The sequence below is a fragment of the Talaromyces atroroseus genome (genome assembly GCF_001907595.1).
Source record: "Talaromyces atroroseus strain IBT 11181 chromosome Unknown scaffold_8, whole genome shotgun sequence".
NCBI classification, from domain to species: domain Eukaryota; kingdom Fungi; phylum Ascomycota; class Eurotiomycetes; order Eurotiales; family Trichocomaceae; genus Talaromyces; species Talaromyces atroroseus.
In genome coordinates this window covers 1,056,582-1,076,990 of record NW_017971440.1, presented here as the reverse complement: position 1 = coordinate 1,076,990, position 20,409 = coordinate 1,056,582, and the positions used below count along the sequence as shown (strand labels likewise).

Below are 20,409 nucleotides of genomic sequence, written 5' to 3'. Positions count from 1 at the left end.
TTTGGTATATCTTTTTTTTTTCTTTCCCTCTTGAAATCTATTCGTGTACATATCTATACCCTTTGATGAGTCAAAAACAGTTGGATTGCTCTACTTGGTTTTTAGATGCGTAGACATACATCCCTACCTCTAGGTAGCCAGCCACCTATCCCAGCCAGCCAATATTGGAATATGTAATAATCAGAGTCATAGAAAATAAATCTTATATATGTGCACAACCTAAGCAGGTAGCACATGCTCGACTCTTTCCCCCGATACGTTCACCGTCCACTAGAATTAGGTCTATTCATGCCCATTGAAATCAATTAAATAATACTCTGTGTATCTAACCCAGACATTTGCAGCTACGAGAAGAAATATTGATATGTGTAACCTCGGGAAGGCTGCAACGTGATGAAGCTAAGTAAGCTGGGGAGTTGGTGTTAGGGCTAGTTGCTGTATATCCTCCGTTGTGACTTGGTAAGTAGTGAGAGCTTTCAATATGCTCATAAGATTTTGATCCTTACCTACTGCCACGTCTTATAGAGTAGGTGCAATCATCTTATGTAGATGATATAGGTTTTGATTAAATGCATTATTTATGTACATTATTTATAACGATATCGACATGTATAGCAGCGCCCCTTTATGCTTTTAAAGTTCTTACCACCCGTTCTTTCATATTGATTGATTATTCCCCCCAGCCGACATGCCATCCAACTCGACCCTCATCGGCAAAGAATCCATCTCGTGATAAGCAGTCGAGTTCAGCTCCTGTACCGGCTCCTTGACTAGTAATTCATCTGGTGGCGGCGGGGGAGGTCGCGCATAGCCCATCGCACTTGGATGACTGGCAGTCCTTTGCCTCCTGCGCAGGAAGAACAATAACACGCCAAAGATTATTGCTATGCCTCCTACGGCAACGCCAACCCCGACTCCGGCTTTGGCGCCACTGGAGAGTTCGGAGGGTGCTGAGGATGGTGATGGGGTAGACGTGGAAGTAGACGACGTAGAGGCGGCGGAGGAGGAGGAGGTGATGGTTGAGGTTGCAGATGAAGTCGAGCTGCTGGTGGTAGCTGTGGTCGTGGCTGTGCCAGAAAAGACCTGGGCCAGTGTTATGGCCTCGGCGGTATCGCAGCAAGTGGTGTTGCCGCTTCCACAGCACCAGGTGCTTGAGTTTGATGTGCCATCGCAGGGCGTCAGGATGGCCCAATCGCTGGAGCTGCCGATGCCTGGGTTCTGTAGAAATTTTTGTCAGCGGGTTGGTTCTGGTAGTAACTAGTAGCGAGAATATTGCATACCGTCTGTGAGGTGCACACGTTCAAGCAACCAGCGTCCGTCCAGTCGGAAACCGTGCATTGATCCCGGAAATATGCCGTGTTCATAGTTGTCGTGCCATTGTCATCGGTGGTGGTCCAGTCGTTCTCACACAATCCATTTGGGAGACATATATCGGCCGTGGCACCATCAGACCTACTGCCGCCTGAAGGATTGGTCCGGTTGAATCCACAGCACATGCTCGTGCGGCCTGTGTCATTGTAGCAGGGCTGGTATTCGGCGCTGGACTCGCTGTAGCCATTGGGGTAGTAGCAAACAGCCATCGCGAGCGGCGCAAAGAGGAAGGCGCTGTAGATTTTGAGCCTCATTTTTTGATTTTCTTTCAGATGACACAGGCTGGCGCTGTTTTTGGGTTAGTAAGAAGAAGAAGAAGAAGAAGAAGAAGAAGAAGTGAAAAATGACTCCGTCGGTGTTTCATAACTTCTGAGCCTCCTTCATGCGGCTGAGTGAGCTAACTGATTAGTATACCCGGGAGGCCAATTATATGCGAGCCGGAAGTTGGTATTTGTTGATCTCCGATGAATCTTCCGTCTGCCAATGATATATCCGTATGAGACTGATCTCATCTTATCCTACGTGGGGTTCGTGCGTAATCCCCGACTTAACTGCACTGTAAAATGTTCCGTTTCTCAGCATCGTTTCTTTTCAATTGATTGTAGCACTTGGGAGCTGATGCTCTTCAAGCATGTAGGTAATGACAGCTGTCGCGGTACTTATCAATCGCACACGACGAGAGCACCGCAGTTGATCGTACAAGTGAATGAACCATAAGCTTCTGTTGAGTCGGTTAACGAACATCGACTTGCCATCTTGCCTTATCCAAGCAAGGTATTCATAACCTGGATAAGATGTTCGATTAGACCATCATCTCATGACAGGAGATCTGATCATCTCAATGAAACTTTCCCCACGCCCGCTTCCCTTTGCCCGAGTCTGTGCAGTCGACTCGCTTTAGATTGCAACTTCTCACCAACTGCAGTCCCATGTTTTATACGAGAATCTGGCCAGGATGCCAGGTATCACCCGTCCGCAGACAAGGACAAGCACCTGTTATATAGAGATAGACCTGGCTGGTAAGGGCTATTGCTTTGTCTGCTTTGCCAGTTGCATCCTTCAGCTGGATAATGAGATCTGAAACACGAAGACTGACAACTGAAGGTTGTCTGTCCTCTAGTGGTGCACGTGTGCAGCGCGAAAGAGACGGAGAGACGGCCGGCGTAATGCACGGAATCGGGTTAGCGCCAGTTAGCCGCCGAGGTGATGCGCGCTAAGGGGATTCTCGACGCCGATTGGCTGCTGTGCTCGGCTTGGCGGCCAATCCCCTTGTTGATCCTCTCCGACCTTCTTCCTCAATAATAGTCATACGGCTTGATCAGAGCGCATCCTTCCAGAACGGCGAGCCACGTTCCTTGCATTGTGCCATGCCGTTGCTGTTCTGTATACGTGCCCGACAGCTTTGCTCCCGGAAGGATCAGGATTACATCGTTTTGTCTCCAAAGATGAAACAAACGGCTGACAGGAACCGTTCTGACAGGCTGCTCGCTAGTTAGTCCTGCATTCCGAACTGACGTGGTCGGCCTCGTGTTCGAGTTACCATCCCCTGACTCGGTCCGAGGAAATAGGAGGTCTGGAAACAAAGACAGTTGGAACCGAAATGTGTGTTCGACTTGTCCCTGGCGACTCGTATCATAGCCATGCTGCCATAGACGTTCCGGTGATGAGCAGCTAGCTTGCCTTACTAACGCACCAAATTGATGCTAAATAACCGGCGGGCTGAATCTAGATGAGCATCGGGCTCCACTGCAATCAGCCAAAAACTTCGCTGTTAAAGCGGATTGAGGATGCGTCACCATTAGCATCCGCCATCCGGCATCCGCTGTCAGTAGCTGCGTACTAGTCCTGCCAGACTAAATGATTCTCCAGCACGCACGCTTTGACGGCGAACCAATTTCTAAGTTTAGCTGTTGCCAAAAGCAAAGAGGCCCGATCCTTGGGATATAATATATGGAGGCATTCCTCTTCTACTCTAGTTTTTTGCAGTCTCCTAATAGCAGCCGTCTGTCTTCCTAAGGCTATACAAGCCCTTATCCAGTGCCCCCAGCACAGCGGAGAGTACAGCCAGTACCGCGATCGCTTGTTGCACGTCAAATTTCTGGACATTGGATGGGCAATACCTTCTTCATACTTTATGAGCTATGATTTCTGTCCTCTAGCACTTTATTGCATATCGGCCTCCTTTCTTTCTCAGTCTGCCCTAAAACTCGACTATTGCCAAAGCTATCGTTCTGTTTAATTACGCCTATCTATCTGTCTATGCATGCATAATTTCACGATATCCTCCGGCACACACGATTCATTTGACATTCGGCGTTCCGGCACAGATCATAAACTATGCAGATGCAGGATTTTATAGTGTCTTCACCCGACGACTTTGAGTCTCTTCCACCAGCTGTGCAAAGAAAGGTATGCTTTTTTTCCCGTCTCCTTTCTCCCTCGATACCTCGCAGCACCGAGCACTGGGAACCGGGCAATGGCCATGACTCATGAAGAAACCTTGGGGTCAGCTGCAAGGCAAAAGCTTCAAAGTGTATGGAATATGACTTTTATGATCCATACATACTTCTCTCACCGCACATTATGGGATGGTCCGAGCAACACCATCCCCACAGACAACGCCAATAGTGCGAGTCTGACTCAAGGAGGAAAAGAGAGAGAGAAATTCAAAAACGAAGCCCCCCTGCCTCGCTCTCCACCGCCAAGCGCTTTGATCTTTCCCCTGGATCCCGTGATTCGCTGCCCGCTGATAGTGCCGTCAGACTAGTTGCCTGCTAGCGACACACTGCCCCTTAAAGCCTTCACCCAGCGCTGTCACTAACTAACGCTATAATGCTGCTTACTATAGTTCTTTTCCAACCTCGAGCGATTTCGCTTGTTGACGACGACGACGCAGTCTCCACGCCATCATGCCCATCACGATTACGCAGCCAAACGTCCCCTCTCCATCCGCACCAAGACCTCGTCGGCTGTGGTAACCAACAGGCATCATCGCCAAAAAGCCTATCTTCGTCGTCGGCCTCGCTCGGCTGTGGATTACAATTTCGATCAGGTCCACGAGTACTGGCAATGCTTCCATTCCCTCCCGCCCAAGATCCAGAAGGTCATTTTCTCTAAGGAAGAGCAGCGTCTCTTACAGCGAACGGCCCCCGTCAGCCAGATTGTCGACGCTGCTGATCAGGCCCTGCTCAAATTTGAAGAAAGGCAACGCGCTTCTCTCCAGGAGTCTCGATCTCGTCGGGATTCTGATTCGTTCGGCACGTACGACGGGGAACTCGAGCGACGAAGGTCTAGGGGAGTAGCCTCATCCATTCCGTCTTCGGCATCAGCTCGTCCTTCTTCTGGAGATCCCTCCGACTCCGGCATTGAAATGGAGGAATCTATTCTGGACAGTTTTCGTTGGCTCGACGAGGACGACGATCTCGACCTGTCCCTGGACAGCTATCACAAATACGTTTCTGAAACGGCCGGGTCGCAGTCCCAGAATGCCGCCCAACAAAAACCCGCTACCCCACGTCGAATGCCTTCTTTCCGCCGGACATTGTCCCTGGCCAAAAATCGCAATTCGATGTTCATCGGCAGCAGCCGAACTCTGAATTCGAGCCAGTCTTCAACGATTCCTTTTTCTTCAGCGGGCAGCCACAATCATAGCTATAATAGCCGTCCCAATCATCATACGCGTAGCTCGCATCATCGCCATGTTTCTAATCGCTCTACATCCTCCATTGACCCCGCCGCGCAATACTACCAAGACCCCGAGGCTCGCTTAAAACTGCGCGTGTATCTGGCATCTCCACAGAAGTTCGACGAGGCCATTGAATTCGGATTTCCGTCCTTGGACAACAACCACAAAGAAAATATCGATTCTAGCACGCGGCGACAAGGGGCCAACCGAGATTCGAAACGAATATCTCAAATTTCTTCATCGACTCAGGGATGGACCTTTTTGGATGACGAGACTACGTCTATCGATCTCAGTTTACTTGATTATGCGCACGAATCACAGCAAAGACAGCGGCAATCGCAGTACATGCATTTCAAAGATGCTGTGTCCTCAAATCTTCACGATATCACACCTATCACCTCTGATATGCGACGTTCGCAACCTCTGAAGCCGTCCACTTCAGCCGGCAATGCGACTAGCCACCGCCGCGAGATGACTTTGAAGATGACGCTCACAAGACCTGATCTACGCACTCATGCCACCGACGATGATCCTCTGCGTTTGGCTGAATTGCCACCTGCGGACGAAACGCTGAATATTTGGGACGATCTCCCAGAGGACAGAGGTGTGGTCAAGAAGATGTGGCGCAAACTTCGCGGATGGCGCGATTGATTATCCTTACTCTCCTTTCTCCGTTTTGAAAGAAACAACATTCTCTGTGCATACTTTTTTCCCTTCCAATTTAGAGCTTCTCCATTCTCTTCGTGTCCATATTCATTGTTGCTTCACACTCCCTCTTGTAATTGATTTTGTTTCTTCTATCATCTGAGCGGCTTTGATATGATTTGTTTGACTCTTGACTCGCTTATAAGATATACATACATATATATACCCTCTTTTGCTGTCACCTTCACTCATTTTATTCCTTATATATATACACATACATACATATACATTCAGTCACATAATACATATTGTCTACTGAATTCGGGGGAGTTATGGTATAGAGTTATCTAATTTTCGTCCCGCCATGATAACAATAGATAATAGTATGTTGATCGCAGCTAATTAAGGTCTACAAAGTCTACAAAGCTCTGGGCCCGGTTGGACAATAGCCTAAATGGGAAGGCAGCACGTGATCGCCAGTGATGACGGAACTGCCTCTTTGGAGTTTACCTACTGGACAAAGGCCACGCAGTTGCTCGCGTTGTTCAACAACACGACTGTATACATACGTCCTTCTCTTTTCTTTTCTTTTCTTTTCTTTACCTTATTTACAATTGACAGTCTTCTGTATTTTTTCTGATTTGTCTTGTTTCGTCGCTATTCAACCCTGCGACAAGCTCCCTCCCTTTCTGTCTCCTCACTAGGCGTCAGCGATAGACCGACATCAACGACCATCCATCATCTTACGTACGAACAGCCTTTTTCAATGCCACATCAGCGACGATAAGTCATTATCATCCCGATCATCATGATCTGTCAGTGGTTACATCTGACTAGGCTGTCGCTGCTGCTGCTGCTGCTAGTGGTAGTCGCGCCGTTCAGCGCAGCCAAATCGGATGGACCGAAGATAGCTTTGAAGGAGCTCACCACCGAGCCCAGATCGCCGTTCTATTTCGAGAATTCTGACACCGTGCTTTTTCTGAGCCCGGCGACCGGCGAGGTTTATCAATCGTTCGATGGCGGCGTGGAGTGGAAAGTGGTTGGCGGCAATGATGATGATGACGACGACGACGGAGGGTTAGATATGAAGAATGCCGCTATAATGATTCAGCCACACCCATTTGATAATAAAAAGGCTTATATTTTGGGCCGTCATGGAACTCACTGGGTTACGACAGATCAGGGTAGAACATGGAGTCCGTTCTCGATCCCTGCGGGACCGTCGATGTTCAATGAGCCACTTAAGTTTCATGGCGGTGACTCCTCGAAGGTCATCTTTCAGGGGGAACGGTGCTCGGCTTTCCGGTGTATGGAGACTGCATATGTCACTCTAGACGATTTCGAGACTGTCTCACCACTTCGCGATAATGCCAGAGGTTGTTTATGGGCTGTTGGAACGCCGGCATTCGCGGATTCGGTGGCCGATATCGATGATGAAATTGGCAATCGCGTCTTTTGTATTGCCCATGGACTCAAAAATCCCTTTGCTTCCGCGTACCGTCTTGTCTACTCGGATGAGTTCTTCGAGGATGATGAAGATGGGATTGAAGTGAAGCTCAATGATGGACGGCCTGTGGCGGGTATCATCAACGCGGCTTCGCGCACCAAGTATATCGTTGTTGCAGCCAAATCTCAGGGCACGGATGAGTTGGCGATGTTTGTGACCGATGACGCAATGGTGTGGCATCGCGCGGAGTTTGGAAACCACAAAATCGAAGAAGACGCGTATACGGTACTGGAAGGGACAAACTATAGCATCCAGGTGGATGTTATGAATACTGAACGACCGGTGAATATGGGTGTGCTCTTCACGTCGAATTCTAATGGCACTTACTTCACGCGCAACATCGAGCACACGAATCGTGACATGTCTGGATTGGTGGATTTTGAAAAAATCGCCGGCGTCCAGGGTATTGTGTTGGTCAATGTTGTGGATAACTGGGAGGAAATCGAGGGTCTCACCAGCAGGGATAGAAAGGTTGTCAGTAAAATTAGTTTCGATGACGGACGCACATTTCAGTCTCTGAAAGTGAACGATGAGGATCTGCACTTGCATTCTGTGACCGCATTCGAAAACATTGGCCGAGTTTTCTCCAGTCCTGCCCCGGGTATTGTTATGGGGGTTGGTAATACTGGCAGTTACTTGAAGAACTACGTGAGCGATGGCGACCTTTACGTCTCGGATGATGCTGGTGTCACTTGGCGTCTGGGACTCGAGAAGCCACACAAGTACGAAATGGGCAACAAGGGCGCTGTTGTCGCAGCTATCCAAGACGATGGAAAGCCCACGAACAAGATCCAGTTTTCCATCAACCATGGGAAAGAGTGGGAGTCCGCTGAATTGGAACAGGAGATTATCCCGTATATTCTGACCACCACGCCAGACTCATCAAGTCTGAAATTTCTTCTTATTGGTTATGCCGATGATTTTAGCAAGTGGTATGTGTACTCAATTGATTTTGAGGGACTTCACGAGAGGGAGTGCAAGGACAGTGATTTTGAAGACTGGCCTGCGCGCCTGAACGAGAAAGGGGAGCCCGGTTGTCTTATGGGCCACGAGCAATTCTACCGCCGGCGGAAATCCGATGCAAACTGCTTCATCACGGAGAATCTCTTCAAGACTCCTACACCTAAATTCAAGGCCTGCAAATGTACCGAGGAAGACTTTGAGTGCGATTATAACTTCGTGCGTTCCGAAGATCGAAAGGAGTGTATTCCTGCATCTATCCTTAAAGCTCCCGAAGGCACGTGTAAGAAGGACGGCGACACTTTCAAAGGTCCCTCGGGATGGAGGCTGATTCCTGGAAATGCTTGCCTTCGCGATGGAGGTGTGCAACTGGACAAAGAGATTGATCGCCCATGCAAGGATGCCGAGAAGGTACCATCAGGCGATGCTAAAGACATTAGCGCGACAGTTAACTATATTGATTCCGCCAAGTTTGAGGAGTTTTTCTACCTGGAAAGAGCCGGTAGCAGTCGAGGAGAAGACGAAACCATCGTTATGCGAACTTCGGATGGCAAACTCTACGTGACTCATGACCACGGCAAGACCTGGACTCACGAGCTCGCCGACGTCAAGGTGCAAGAGATTGCGCCACATCGCTACTTGAACGACAGGGCGTTTTTCCTGACTAACGGCCAAAAGCACTTTTTCACGATCAACCGCGGAGAGACCTTTGATTCATTCAGCGCCCCCGAGGACAAGAACCCGAGCGGCCTGACGCTGACTTTTCACTCGAAGTACAAGGATTGGATGATCTGGACGGGTGCTACTGATTGCCAACATGGCACGTGTCCAAAGACTTCCTACGTTACGAAACATCGAGGCGATGATTGGGAAGTGTTACTGCGCACGGTCGAGAAGTGCGAGTTTATGGCGCGGGAAGACCGAGGGGAAGAGAGCAATGATCTCATTTTCTGCGATCAACATGAAGCTGAGAATGTGAATGGTCAACGCATGCTGCTCACAAGTACCGATTTCTTTGATACCTCCGAGACGCCACTGTCCAATATAATCGACTTTGCGACGATGGCTGAATTTATCATCGTAGCCACGCGTAACCCTGAAAATGAAAATTCGCTGAAAGTCGACGCCAGTGTTGATGGCGTCACGTTTGCCGACGCCGAGTTTCCTGTCAATTTGGAAGTGCCCGTGCAATTGGCATACACGGTTCTGGACAGTTCTACACATTCGGTCTTCTTGCATGTGACGGTCAACAACGAGATGGACCAGTCCTACGGTTCGCTCATCAAGAGCAATAGCAACGGTACCTCTTACGTACTGAGCATCAATGGCGTCAATCGCAACAACGGCGGCTATGTGGACTTTGAGAAGATGCAGGGTCTGGAAGGCGTAGCCATGGTCAACGTTGTCAGCAATACCGAGGATGTCGAAAGGGGAAGCGAGAAGAAGTTGAAAAGCATGATCACACACAACGATGGTGCGCAGTGGACTCTTTTGTCGCCCCCATCCAAGGATTCCGAGGGTAAAAGCTACAGCTGTGGCTCGGATGGCAAGGCAACTGAGAAATGCTCTCTACATCTTCACGGATACACGGAAAGAAGGGATCCTCGCGACACCTTTGCATCTGTATCGGCAATCGGCCTCGTGTTTGGCGTTGGGAATGTCGGCGAGTCACTAAGCAGCAAATCCGATAGCAATACATTTTTCAGTCGAGATGGCGGCATCAGCTGGAAAGAGGTCAAGAAGGGTAACTACATGTGGAAATTCGGCGATCAGGGGTCTATCCTGGTTCTCGCCGAAGAACTCAAACCTACGCGCGTGATCTATTTCAGCATGGACGAGGGAGACACGTGGGAGGAATACCAGTTTTCAGACAAAGAGGTTGCAGTGCAGAGCCTTTCGACTGTACCATCGGATACGTCGAAGAATTTCTTGCTATGGGGTAAAGAGACAAGCTCTGGCAAGCTTGTCACTGTGAATTTGGACTTTAGTGGATTGCGTGACCGAACGTGCAATCTGGATGAAGACTCCGGCGAGGGTGAGGATTACTATCTGTGGGAGCCCAAACATCCGCTCCAGGAAGGGAACTGTCTGTTTGGCCATGTGGAGCAGTATCATCGCAAGAAGCCGTCGTCGCATTGCTGGAATGACTGGTCTGAGGTGCATGTACATCGAATTTCACACAACTGTACTTGCACTCGCGAAGACTTTGAGTGGTGCGTCTTTCATATTGCCCCTTTCGTTTCGTTTTTTGTTTCTTGCTGACAAATAATAGTGACTACAACTATGAACTCCAAACCGATGGAAGGTGTGCATTAGTGCCAGGTCTTCCTAAACCAAACGCAATCGACTATTGCAAACAAAACCCAGATGCTGTGGAGTACTGGGAACCAACCGGATACCGACGCATTCCACTTACCACATGTATTGGTGGTGCCAACCTAGATCGCTTAGTATTACATCCCTGCCCGAACCACGAAGAAGAATACGAACGTAAACACGGGGTTAGCGGCGTTGTCATCTTCTTTGCTATAGTCATTCCATTCGCTCTAGCAGCGGCCGCAGGATACTGGGTGTATACACGCTGGGATGGGAAATTCGGACAAATCCGGCTGGGCGAAGGTGGTGGAGGAGCGAGATCGTCATCGTTCACAGCAAACGGTTCGCCGTTTATTGCGGTACCAGTGGCGATTATCGCGGGCGCAGTTGCTGCTGTTAAAGTGCTGCCATTGCTGGGTATGAGTCTCTGGCGGAATGTCAGCGGATATGTACGTTTACCCGGTCGCGGGGGACCGCGTCCGTATGCGACGAGGGGCGCGTTTGCAGCTCGGAGGGACGATTATACTAATATCATGGAGGATGAGGATGAGTTGTTGGGCGATGATGAGTTTGAGGATGAAGAGGAGGAGGCGTGATCAAATTTTTTGATAAATGATGAATTATAAACCTGTTCTATCTATCTATCTACTGCTGTTTTCATATCTGTTGCATAGCAAGCATGTATTTTTTTTTTAATTCCTTTTCGTTGACGACATGTTGGTTCGTTGGTTAGGGATTGCTAGAATTGATCGTTTCTAAAACTTCTATTCATAGCTGACCGTATTGGATAGAGAAAATTTGAGCTAGTCATGCCATTCATCAATCTATCCTATTCTACACATACACTGAATCAAACCCTCCCCCCCCCCCCCCCCCCTCTCTCGGCCGATCCTTTATCTAGCTCAATACTAGGACAAATCATCCGGTCCAAACGAATCGGGCAGAAGCTGCTCAGTGTCATCATTTAGCATCATACAGATATATATCAACGGAGAAGAAAAAAAGCAGAGGGGGTTATACAAACCTCCGCAATAGTCGCAATTTTATACTCTCCGTCCTTGTCGAACATGTATATCGGGAAAGACGGGGTTGTGAATTCGCGCATACTTGATAAATCAGACAAAAATTTAGCATTTCAACTGCGAAAAGAAAGAAAGGGGACGCACAACTGCCTGCACATCCCGCACGGACTGGCCGCGGGCTTGATATCTGTCGCTACGGCTATGGCCTTGAAGGATCGGTGGCCTTGCATCTGTTAATGCCTGTTAATTTATAGTTCTCGGGGTTGTGTTCGGACGACTGCAAAAGGGAAGAAAGGTTAGGTACAATGGCAGTTCCGAATGCGACGCGCTCGGCGCATACGCCCACGGGATACGCGGCATTCTCAATGTTGGCGCCGGAGATGTATTCTCCTGTGGACGTGAGGATGCAGGCGCCTACGTGGAAGTTTGAGTAGCGGCCTGGTCTCCTTGTTAGAGGTGACAGAAGACGAATGTTAATTGAGGGGTTGATGCGCTGACAGTATGCTTTGGATTTGGCTTCTATGGCCTTTTGGGAGATGGTTTGGAGCTCGACTTCGGAGAGAAGGTGGGCGGACATTTTGCTGCTTTCCGGTTCTTGTTCTTTTTCTTAAAGTTCTTTTCAGCGAAAGTGTAGAAGATGAGGTGAAGGATGATGATGTCTGATGAGTATTGATTATCCCATATCTTATCGGTTTCCATATCAGCCCGCCCACCTGCCTAAATTGGATGGATCTTAGGGCTAGGGTTAGGGCATGCGCTGAGGTGCATGTTCCATCTTTCTATCTCTTTCTAGCAGCACAAATCATCAATCAATATGGATTATGATGACTCTGGCGCAATTGAATGTAGCAAAGCATCCTTTACGATATATCCTATGCACATTTGTACTCATCGAAACCTGACAAGGCAAAGCAGGGCCAGCAAGGCGAGCACAAGAACTGGTCTTAGATATAAAATAAATTATAGCACATAAGAAAATATGAAGATATACGTCTTAGACACTCTCCTATATGCTGTTTGCTACCTAGGTATCTGCATTACACAATCTTGGCAAGGCTGCCCGCGACTGGCCCTCCTTCCATCGCGTCAGCCTCGTCTCGTCTCGCCTTCCTTCTTCACCTCTCCGGGCATCTCAACACTTTTCCATATCCTCATCCTCCGACTGTACCTAGACAGCTCTACTGATATTATGGCCTCTCCTCCGTCGGAAGATCACAACCATGACCGTCACGCCGACTTTTCTCCCCCGAATGACCTCGGCACTGCAGGTTTGTTTACCTCAATTGATGCTAATTCTACAGCCTCGTCGTCTCAAAGGCGCTATCGATTACCGCCTAAAGCCCTTAGCTTCCCGTCTTTGTTCCCCTCCCGGAACCTTCAAGACGGACACCACAGTTCTACAGAGTCTATTCCAGAGACACCTTCCCCGTTTACGTGTCTCACAAAACCGCCCAGCATCTTCCACGAACCTGACTTGACTGGATTTCCACCAATATCCGCCAACACCAGCTTCGCTGGTAGGTTTACAGTGTAACCACGGCTTGTTTTAGTTCTTACGTACTAATTCATAGAGCAGATCCCGGAGTCTCTCTATCTACAGAACTACAAGTTCCTCCCTGGAAATCAAGTGTTACTTCTTTTGATAGCGTTTTCCCCACGAGTCCTCTCCAACAACCATATCAGAACTATGCCGGTAGTACATCTCCTCAATTATGGCATGTAGGCCCCAAAGAAGACGACATTAGTGCCGTTGATGCCACCTTGGTTCTCCCGCCCTTAAATCCTACACCTTCTGCAAGGAACAATGACGTGGAGGACGAATGCGGCAAGCAGAGTCGATACTCACTCCCAGAATGTCGCAGACTATTATCCAAAGGCTTGAAAGCGCATATGCTCATTGAGCATAGTAAGCGACCGGAGAGATGCCCGATTGCTACTTGCGAGTATCACCTGAAAGGGTTCAAATGCAAACATGACAAGGACCGACACACTCTGACTCATTTCAAGGGAACTATGATCTGCGGGTTTTGTCCTGGCTCTGGCTCAGCCGCTGATAAGAGCTTCAATAAGGTTGATATTTTCAAGCATCACTTGTCGTCAGCACATGGTGTGCAAGAGACCTTTTCAGGCACCCGGTCACCTTCCGCGTATGGGCAGGATACCACTGGCAAGTGCTCTATTTGCTCTAGAACTTTCCGCAATGCTCAATACTTCTACGAACACTTGGATGACTGTACCCTCCATGTTATACAACAAGAATCTAGCCAGGCGTTTCACTCGAAGGAAATAGCAGAAGGCACACTTGACGAGGCTGTAAAGCACTCCATGGAAAAACGCAGGCCGTTAGATTCATCTAGCTTTATGGGCGGCGGTGATCATATTGATGTCAAAGATCACGATGACGACGACGATTTTGATTTTGATTTTGATTTTTACAACCCCTTCGTTCAATCTGGCCGCAGTTCTCTGAAGCCAACCAAATCAGGTGCGAAATGGCCTCCTATATCCGTGCTGGGCCCTACAGAACCGGATGTTCATCGTGCCGCTCGAGAGGACATAAATAGAGACCTTCAATCTTTGGGCATATGGGCAGACATGGAGAAGGCAGAGAAACACGTCCATTGTACCTATGACGACCAACTTCATTCGTGGAAAGACCAAGTGGTGCTTGATGGGAACATGAAAGTCCACATGCACCTCCGCGATACCTGGAATAACGGCACAAATCGTGACGTTCATGTGACTGACTCGGATATTATTGAACACAAGAGAGACTCGTACGGGTCCTTGAAGCTTCAAGCTAGTTCAGGTGAAGCAGAAGCAGAAGCAGCTGAAATGGATTTGAATGATCGTATGGAATTTTGGGCTAGTAAAACCGATGCTGCCAGTCGAGAGATCATTTCTGTAGAAGTACCAAGTAAAACGGACAAGTCCGACACTTCTGGAAGTGATCTAGTTATGGCCAATGAAGAACTTGAAGAAAGAGATGACCGGTTTAATGGAGGAGAAATGCAGCCACCAATCCTCAAGACCTACCGCAACGTCGTTGTTAATAACTCGGGATATCGATCGCTTTTGGCAAATGTGAAAAGGGAGCGTCTTTTAACATCGCAGCAGCCGAACGCAATGGAAACGATAAAAGAAAGGATTTTAGACATCCTCTCTCAGTCAGCCAGTTCCAACAGGCAACGTCTAGCAGGAGATCGCCATATGACCTTCAGAATTGAGTGGGACCCTAAAGCTTTCATTTTGAACCAAAAATATTCAGAAAAGCCAGAAGACGCCATTGAGAGGGCAATTGTGGTAACAGGAACCATTACCGACGCACAGGCTCTAACTTGTCGACAGTATCTTTGCCAGACGTGGCCGTCAAGTGGACTGGAAATATTACAATTAGTCAAGGATATTGTGCGATTTGAAGACGAAGACCTTTTTCATCGTGTTTGTAAGTCCTCGAGCTTAACACTCCACTGTCTTTTGCCGTACGCATCCTAATGATCTTTACAGATACGCTAAGTAATCAAGCGAATATTGCTGTACTATATCGTCCGTCAAAAATGTTATTATCGTCAACTTTTACAGTCGATGTGACTGGCTCTGCACATGTCATCGTGGAAATTGGAGAACAGCTTGCATGGCTGGGCGCTGCACTTCAATGGCCAGATTCAGATGGAATATCTTCTGTTAAAACTCAGATCCAATCGCAGGCGTCGCATTCCATATGTATTAGCTTCCATGTTGAGACAGAAAGCGAAGCATTGTCCACTGTCAATGGGAACTGTTGGCACAATCTGTTCAGAAGCCCAGTTGTGGTGGAAGGATTCCCCATACCGCGAAGACGACAGGTATCATCAACACGCGGCCTTGAAATTCCGCTGAATATGATGGCTGGCCTGGCTCGAGCTCGTCGTGTTAATAAGTTCCGCTCCCGCACCGTACTCAAAGGGCACTTTGCAATGCTCCTCCCAGTCGGCCAGATAGGGGACATAGTAATGTGGCACCTAATCCATGACAAAAAGGGTGGCCGCATTTCATACAACGATAGTCTAGCCTTTGATACAGTTGATATCGATCTCGCCACGCTAGAAAAAGCCCGGCATGTCCTTGGTTGGTGTTCGGAAATGAAGTTTTATGGAGGTAAAGATTCCCATTGCCATACTCCATACTTTATGTGTCGGTACTGATACTTGGACCCAGGTGCTGCAGATGCGCGGTATGACATAAGGGCGTCGAGGCTTCCAAGGGCTCAAAGCAGTGATGGCATCATGGCCGAGAGTGCTTTGTGCCATGGGCAGAGAATCAGCGGTGGTCATCCGTTTAGTAGAGGGCATAGAGATATTCCAATTCACATCTCACATGATGGTTTCATTCCTAGGCTGAAATGGATGTCTAAAAAGTATGTGGTTCTCTGGGACACAGAATGCAATAGGGCCTGGTTGGTTAACGGCACGGCTGCTTTACTACACCTCGTTCGTGCATCTCTTGAACACGACAAGACAGATCCTTTCCATTCGGTATTCCTTTTCGACACCTCAGAAATGACCGAGGCTCTGAAGGCCCATCATCCTCACTCTGCAATCCATGTTCTCATCGACCAAAGGAACTTGAGTCTGAAAGTCTATCCAAACAAAGAGGGCTATATCACATTCGAGCATCGCGTTGAACATTTCTATGATGTCCTGGAAAAGTTCATAGACAGTCAGGTGCACGCGCTAGGCAAATATGGCAACCAAGATATATCTAGGGCACATTTAGTAGGCTGGGATTTCAACGATATAATCGCAAGTCGTGATCCAATTTATCCTCGGTTGGCTACCCTTGATCATATGGGCAAGTCCTGGGTCGACTTTTCTCATTCTATTCACGCAATAGCGCTCTTCGGCCGTGGGTTTGGTGAAATAATTGAACCTGTGGGCGCTTTCTGTTCTTATTGGGCCAAATTGCCGAAAGACAGGTCATACTTAGCAGCCTGCGTTTCTGACATCAAGGAGATTATTGAAGCTTACGGCGATCCTTCTTCGATGCCCACACAGCTCACGCATAATATCATTTGGCATCACATAGAGCAACCTTTCAAAACATGCATGTGCCATTCTTCGCACGAAGGGATTCACTCTGATGTCACGCAAGTTCTTCTTCCACCGACGATATCTCTCGAAGAACTCCATCGCCCTTCGCGAATTGTGAATCTCGACATTGCCGGAGCTGTGATCTTTGGATTCAACAATGGTTTCAAGTGGTACTGGGGTGATACGGGGGACCCAACCACGCAACAACAGAAACTAGATGACGGGTCCAGGAGGAAAAGTTTCGCCAGTTCACCGTCCACCAACGATAGTGGACTAGGCAAAAGCTTGTCATCATTCAGCTCGCAAGATAAGGATTCCAGCATTAGTCTAAGTTCCCACCAAGACTCCGCCGACGATTCGATACCTTCTCGACCTATCAAACGTCAAAAGGTTGTGGACCATTCTCTATCACGTACTCCGGCCTTTCCGGATGAAGATCTCTCTTTCGCCTGCAGGAGATATACGGTAGGTATTATATGTGCGTTGCATATAGAGTTCATGGCAGTCCGCGCTCTGTTCGACGAGAAGCACCATGGGCCATTCATCAGTATAAATGATACCAATCAGTACGTCCTAGGACGCATGGCAGACCATAACGTCGTAGCAGCGTGCCTTCCAGATGGTATGTATGGCACTAACTCTGCAGTGGATGTCGCTTCGAACATGAGGAGGACCTTTCGATCCCTAAAGTTCTGCCTTCTGGTTGGTATTGGTGCCGGAGTTCCTTCCCAGCAAAATGACATCCGATTAGGCGATGTTGTTGTTAGCAGGCCGACAGGTACTCATCCAGGTGTTCTGCAGTATGACTTGGGCAAGGCCCTCGAACAAGGAATCTTTCAACAGCATGGTTCCTTGCCACCACCACCACGACATTTAATGGGTGCTATCAGTGAATTAAGGTCTGATCCTGATTTCCCAGTCATGCCCCTCGAGCCATATTTACGACAGATCTAGACCGGCAGGGACCAGTTTCAATACCCGGGGCAAGAAAATGATAAGCTTTATGTTTCCCACTATGTTCATATCAGTGGCGAGAAGACATGCAGCAATTGCAATCCTCAGCATGAGATTAAGAGGCCGCCTCGGAATTCTATGCATCCACGAATCCACTATGGCCTGATTGCGTCAGGAAACCGGGTGATGAAAGACGCCCAACTGAGGGATCGACTCGGTCAGAAGCATGACATCTTAAGCTTTGAGATGGAAGCAGCTGGCATTGTGAATATTTTGCCGTGCTTGGTTATTCGAGGAATCTCCGACTACGCGGACTCACACAAGAACAAAGAATGGCAGGGATACGCAGCAGCGTCGGCCGCTGCCTATGCGAAATTACTTCTTCACCGCGTCCGACCATCGTATGACTCGGACTCAGACTCTGGACTGCAAACAGCGCCATATAGAAATCGGCAAGGAGAAAAACAGTCATCGCCTAGGAAACGATCGCGAGCTGGACATCCGCTTTTTCCTGGCACTTGAATTTATCAACCTCACCAGCGCGTTTAATCCAGGGGATTACCGAATCTGACGATGTGAAACTACCACGGTTGGGTATGTCACGCAGCAGATTTCCTGGAATGAGGCGAGGGTGAGGAATAAGGATGATCCATACCTCCTGTCTGATACGGTATGGAACTCGTCGGTGATGCCAGGGAATTGTGGTTGAGACAATGGTGGTGTGTCGAGCGAGGTTAGGGAAATGGCCACTACGATGCCGGCCATGATGATGGCCAGGGTGACACCCGATGAATATTTGATATTGTCCGTCGGTTCCGGCCTGGATTGTTTGACACAAAAGACGACATTTTGTACAATGTATTCGAGAGGAATTGGAAATAATGATCAATCGATTGTAGGATAGGTGAAGTGAAGCGAGGTGAGGGTTGACTGGAATTATCCCTCGTCTTTATAGATCTTGATAGACATTGTATTGATAATAGAGCTATTCTAGAGCAATAGGACCTTCTTTGTTTCTATGGTTTTGTCTTGTCAACATCACCCCGTTTCAAAGCCGCCGTTGATATTGACCGATGCTTACTGGGTTGGCAAGAGATTTATGCTAGATTCCTTCAGGCTGTAGTTCAGAAAGAGCATATCAGCTAGTTAGTAGTATATCCAGGGCATCGTTGTTAGGGTTCTGCTAGCCCCGTGACAATTACTTGGGTACGTTCTGGTCTGTTCAGGTGCTTCGCTCGGCTTATAAGATGGGTCAAACAATTACTATTCAGTGTTATTCGATTTGATGAGGGCAAGAACACCGTATATACCAGACCGCAAATGCCAGCGGTTGACTCTTTCTGCTTAGGATGCAGTCCTGTTATATTTACTTCAGGTAGTTAGTTCTAAGAACAGTCTCTGGAAATTTGTTAAGCAGATAGTATTACATATCTATTCTTCTTATTCTAGAAGCAGAACGCCACCCATAACATCATCATATTTACTGCTCTATATGTTTGTGCATGAGAAACGGGAAGAATGTCTAGTCAAAATACCGACATAACCCTTCGTATATCGAAAATATAAATGCTGAACTGGGAGCAGATCGTGCCACTGTAATGCCGCATCCACGATACAACCCCTTCAGTCCCTGCTGGTGCCACACTGATCTCCCAACATCCCAAAATGATCGTTTGTTTCCTGATGGTAATGATAAATCTTCGGTTTGCATGCGGGATTTGATGGTGTCGGCCGGGTAGAAGATGAAATTGTAACTGACGCCTGCAGCGGCGCCGGCGAGCATTTGCTGCCATAATGCAAGAGGGACTTCTTCTTCTTCATGCTGTGTATCTGCATGTGTTTGCTTTTGCGATTTCTTGAAAAGTGCAGAGACTCCTTCATAACTGCCAAACCAAGCGGCAGAACCGCCCGTTTCTCTAATCAATGTCCCCATTTGTCCCCGCCAGAGACCAAACACGCCGTCATGTCGAAAGACAGTAGCCAATATCGTCAATGGACCCGGTTTGGCGCCCGTGGTACTCAACGGAACTTGCATTTTGCATTTCACCAGCTCAATTGGCGTGAGAAGAACGGATGTGAAAGCGCCGGAAGCCGCGCCGCTGATCAGCAGACCGGTGAATGGTAGATGGTCCGAGGAGGTATAAATGGTAGATTGGAGCAGGTTCTTTGCTACGCGGTAGCTGAAAAACAGACTGCTGTTTTCGACAGCAGCGCCTGCGAGAGGGGCGCTGATCCCTCGATAGAGACTGCGGAGGCCATCAGATTGTATGGATTGGCGGAAACAATCTAACGGGCCTTTGTAGCGGAGGGGGACGCCGTGAGGCTGTGATTGGAGACGGACTTTGATTGTGTCAAAGGGGTATTCGATGTATTTGCCGACCATGCCAGCAATCTAGTCGCGAAATTAGCGGGGGGAGAGAGATTGTAAACTGGCGGCTGCTGCTACTACTTACAGAGCCATAGATGATATCCTTGAGAGCTTTCTCTCCGGAATTCTGAGGTAATGGAGCGATTTCTACTGGCATCTCATCGCTATAAGCACCATGGTCGAGAGCCGCCATCCAGACTGGTACTAATGGCTGTGGGTGAAGACGAAGTGACGAGACGAGGGAGGATGCTATTTAGCAGGACATGACAAAAATGTAGAAGGAGAGAGGAAGTAGTAAGGAGAAAGGGGATGTCGGCCAGCCGAGAAACCAGGAGAAACACTCGAGTTGAGTGATTAATTTGATTGATTGTTTTAATCGGAGTGCTTTTACTCGGCTGCGCGCATTAATCGCCGGGGCTGTAGCCGTTGCATCGCATCAATGGATCGAATGTATTGCAACAGTGAGCCCACGCAAGCTAGCGAGTCCTGCTGCATGAAGCGAGACTCTTCTT

General features: G+C 48.4%; 6 protein-coding genes across 6 annotated transcripts, besides 2 other annotated features; 3 read left to right on the top strand and 3 right to left on the bottom strand.

The window, feature by feature from the left end:
- Positions 1 to 657: 657 nt before the first annotated feature.
- UA08_06286 (hypothetical protein) lies at positions 658 to 1,625 on the bottom strand (the record flags this gene model as incomplete). Its single annotated transcript, XM_020268593.1, has 2 exons — positions 658 to 1,218; positions 1,281 to 1,625. 2 exons carry the CDS (start codon positions 1,623 to 1,625, stop codon positions 658 to 660), a joined length of 906 nt encoding a protein of 301 aa, XP_020118716.1.
- A 2,083-nt stretch (positions 1,626 to 3,708) lies between these two features.
- Positions 3,709 to 5,707, top strand: UA08_06285 (hypothetical protein; the record flags this gene model as incomplete). The annotated part of the gene is made up of 2 exons (XM_020268592.1): positions 3,709 to 3,780; positions 4,220 to 5,707. The coding sequence occupies 2 exons, from the start codon at positions 3,709 to 3,711 to the stop codon at positions 5,705 to 5,707; spliced, it is 1,560 nt and encodes a 519-aa protein (XP_020118586.1).
- An 802-nt stretch (positions 5,708 to 6,509) lies between these two features.
- On the top strand, positions 6,510 to 11,080 carry UA08_06284 (Vacuolar protein sorting/targeting protein 10; the record flags this gene model as incomplete). The annotated part of the gene is made up of 2 exons (XM_020268591.1): positions 6,510 to 10,381; positions 10,441 to 11,080. The coding sequence occupies 2 exons, from the start codon at positions 6,510 to 6,512 to the stop codon at positions 11,078 to 11,080; spliced, it is 4,512 nt and encodes a 1,503-aa protein (XP_020118815.1).
- A 312-nt stretch (positions 11,081 to 11,392) lies between these two features.
- Positions 11,393 to 12,083, bottom strand: UA08_06283 (hypothetical protein; the record flags this gene model as incomplete). The annotated part of the gene is made up of 4 exons (XM_020268590.1): positions 11,393 to 11,431; positions 11,509 to 11,590; positions 11,651 to 11,736; positions 11,811 to 12,083. The coding sequence occupies 4 exons, from the start codon at positions 12,081 to 12,083 to the stop codon at positions 11,393 to 11,395; spliced, it is 480 nt and encodes a 159-aa protein (XP_020118814.1).
- Positions 12,084 to 12,485: 402 nt separating this feature from the next.
- Positions 12,486 to 17,642, top strand: UA08_06282 (hypothetical protein; the record flags this gene model as incomplete). The annotated part of the gene is made up of 6 exons (XM_020268588.1): positions 12,486 to 13,023; positions 13,083 to 14,951; positions 15,014 to 15,643; positions 15,704 to 15,902; positions 15,936 to 17,040; positions 17,604 to 17,642. 6 exons carry the CDS (start codon positions 12,486 to 12,488, stop codon positions 17,640 to 17,642), a joined length of 4,380 nt encoding a protein of 1,459 aa, XP_020118817.1.
- Positions 17,090 to 17,393: a repeat region (Identified by RepeatMasker using a combination of RepBase library and repeat library created with RepeatScout).
- A 29-nt stretch (positions 17,643 to 17,671) lies between the features above and the next one.
- Positions 17,672 to 17,904: a repeat region (Identified by RepeatMasker using a combination of RepBase library and repeat library created with RepeatScout).
- A 1,147-nt stretch (positions 17,905 to 19,051) lies between these two features.
- Positions 19,052 to 20,090, bottom strand: UA08_06281 (Amino-acid transporter arg-13; the record flags this gene model as incomplete). Its single annotated transcript, XM_020268587.1, has 2 exons — positions 19,052 to 19,921; positions 19,983 to 20,090. 2 exons carry the CDS (start codon positions 20,088 to 20,090, stop codon positions 19,052 to 19,054), a joined length of 978 nt encoding a protein of 325 aa, XP_020118816.1.
- Positions 20,091 to 20,409: the final 319 nt, after the last annotated feature.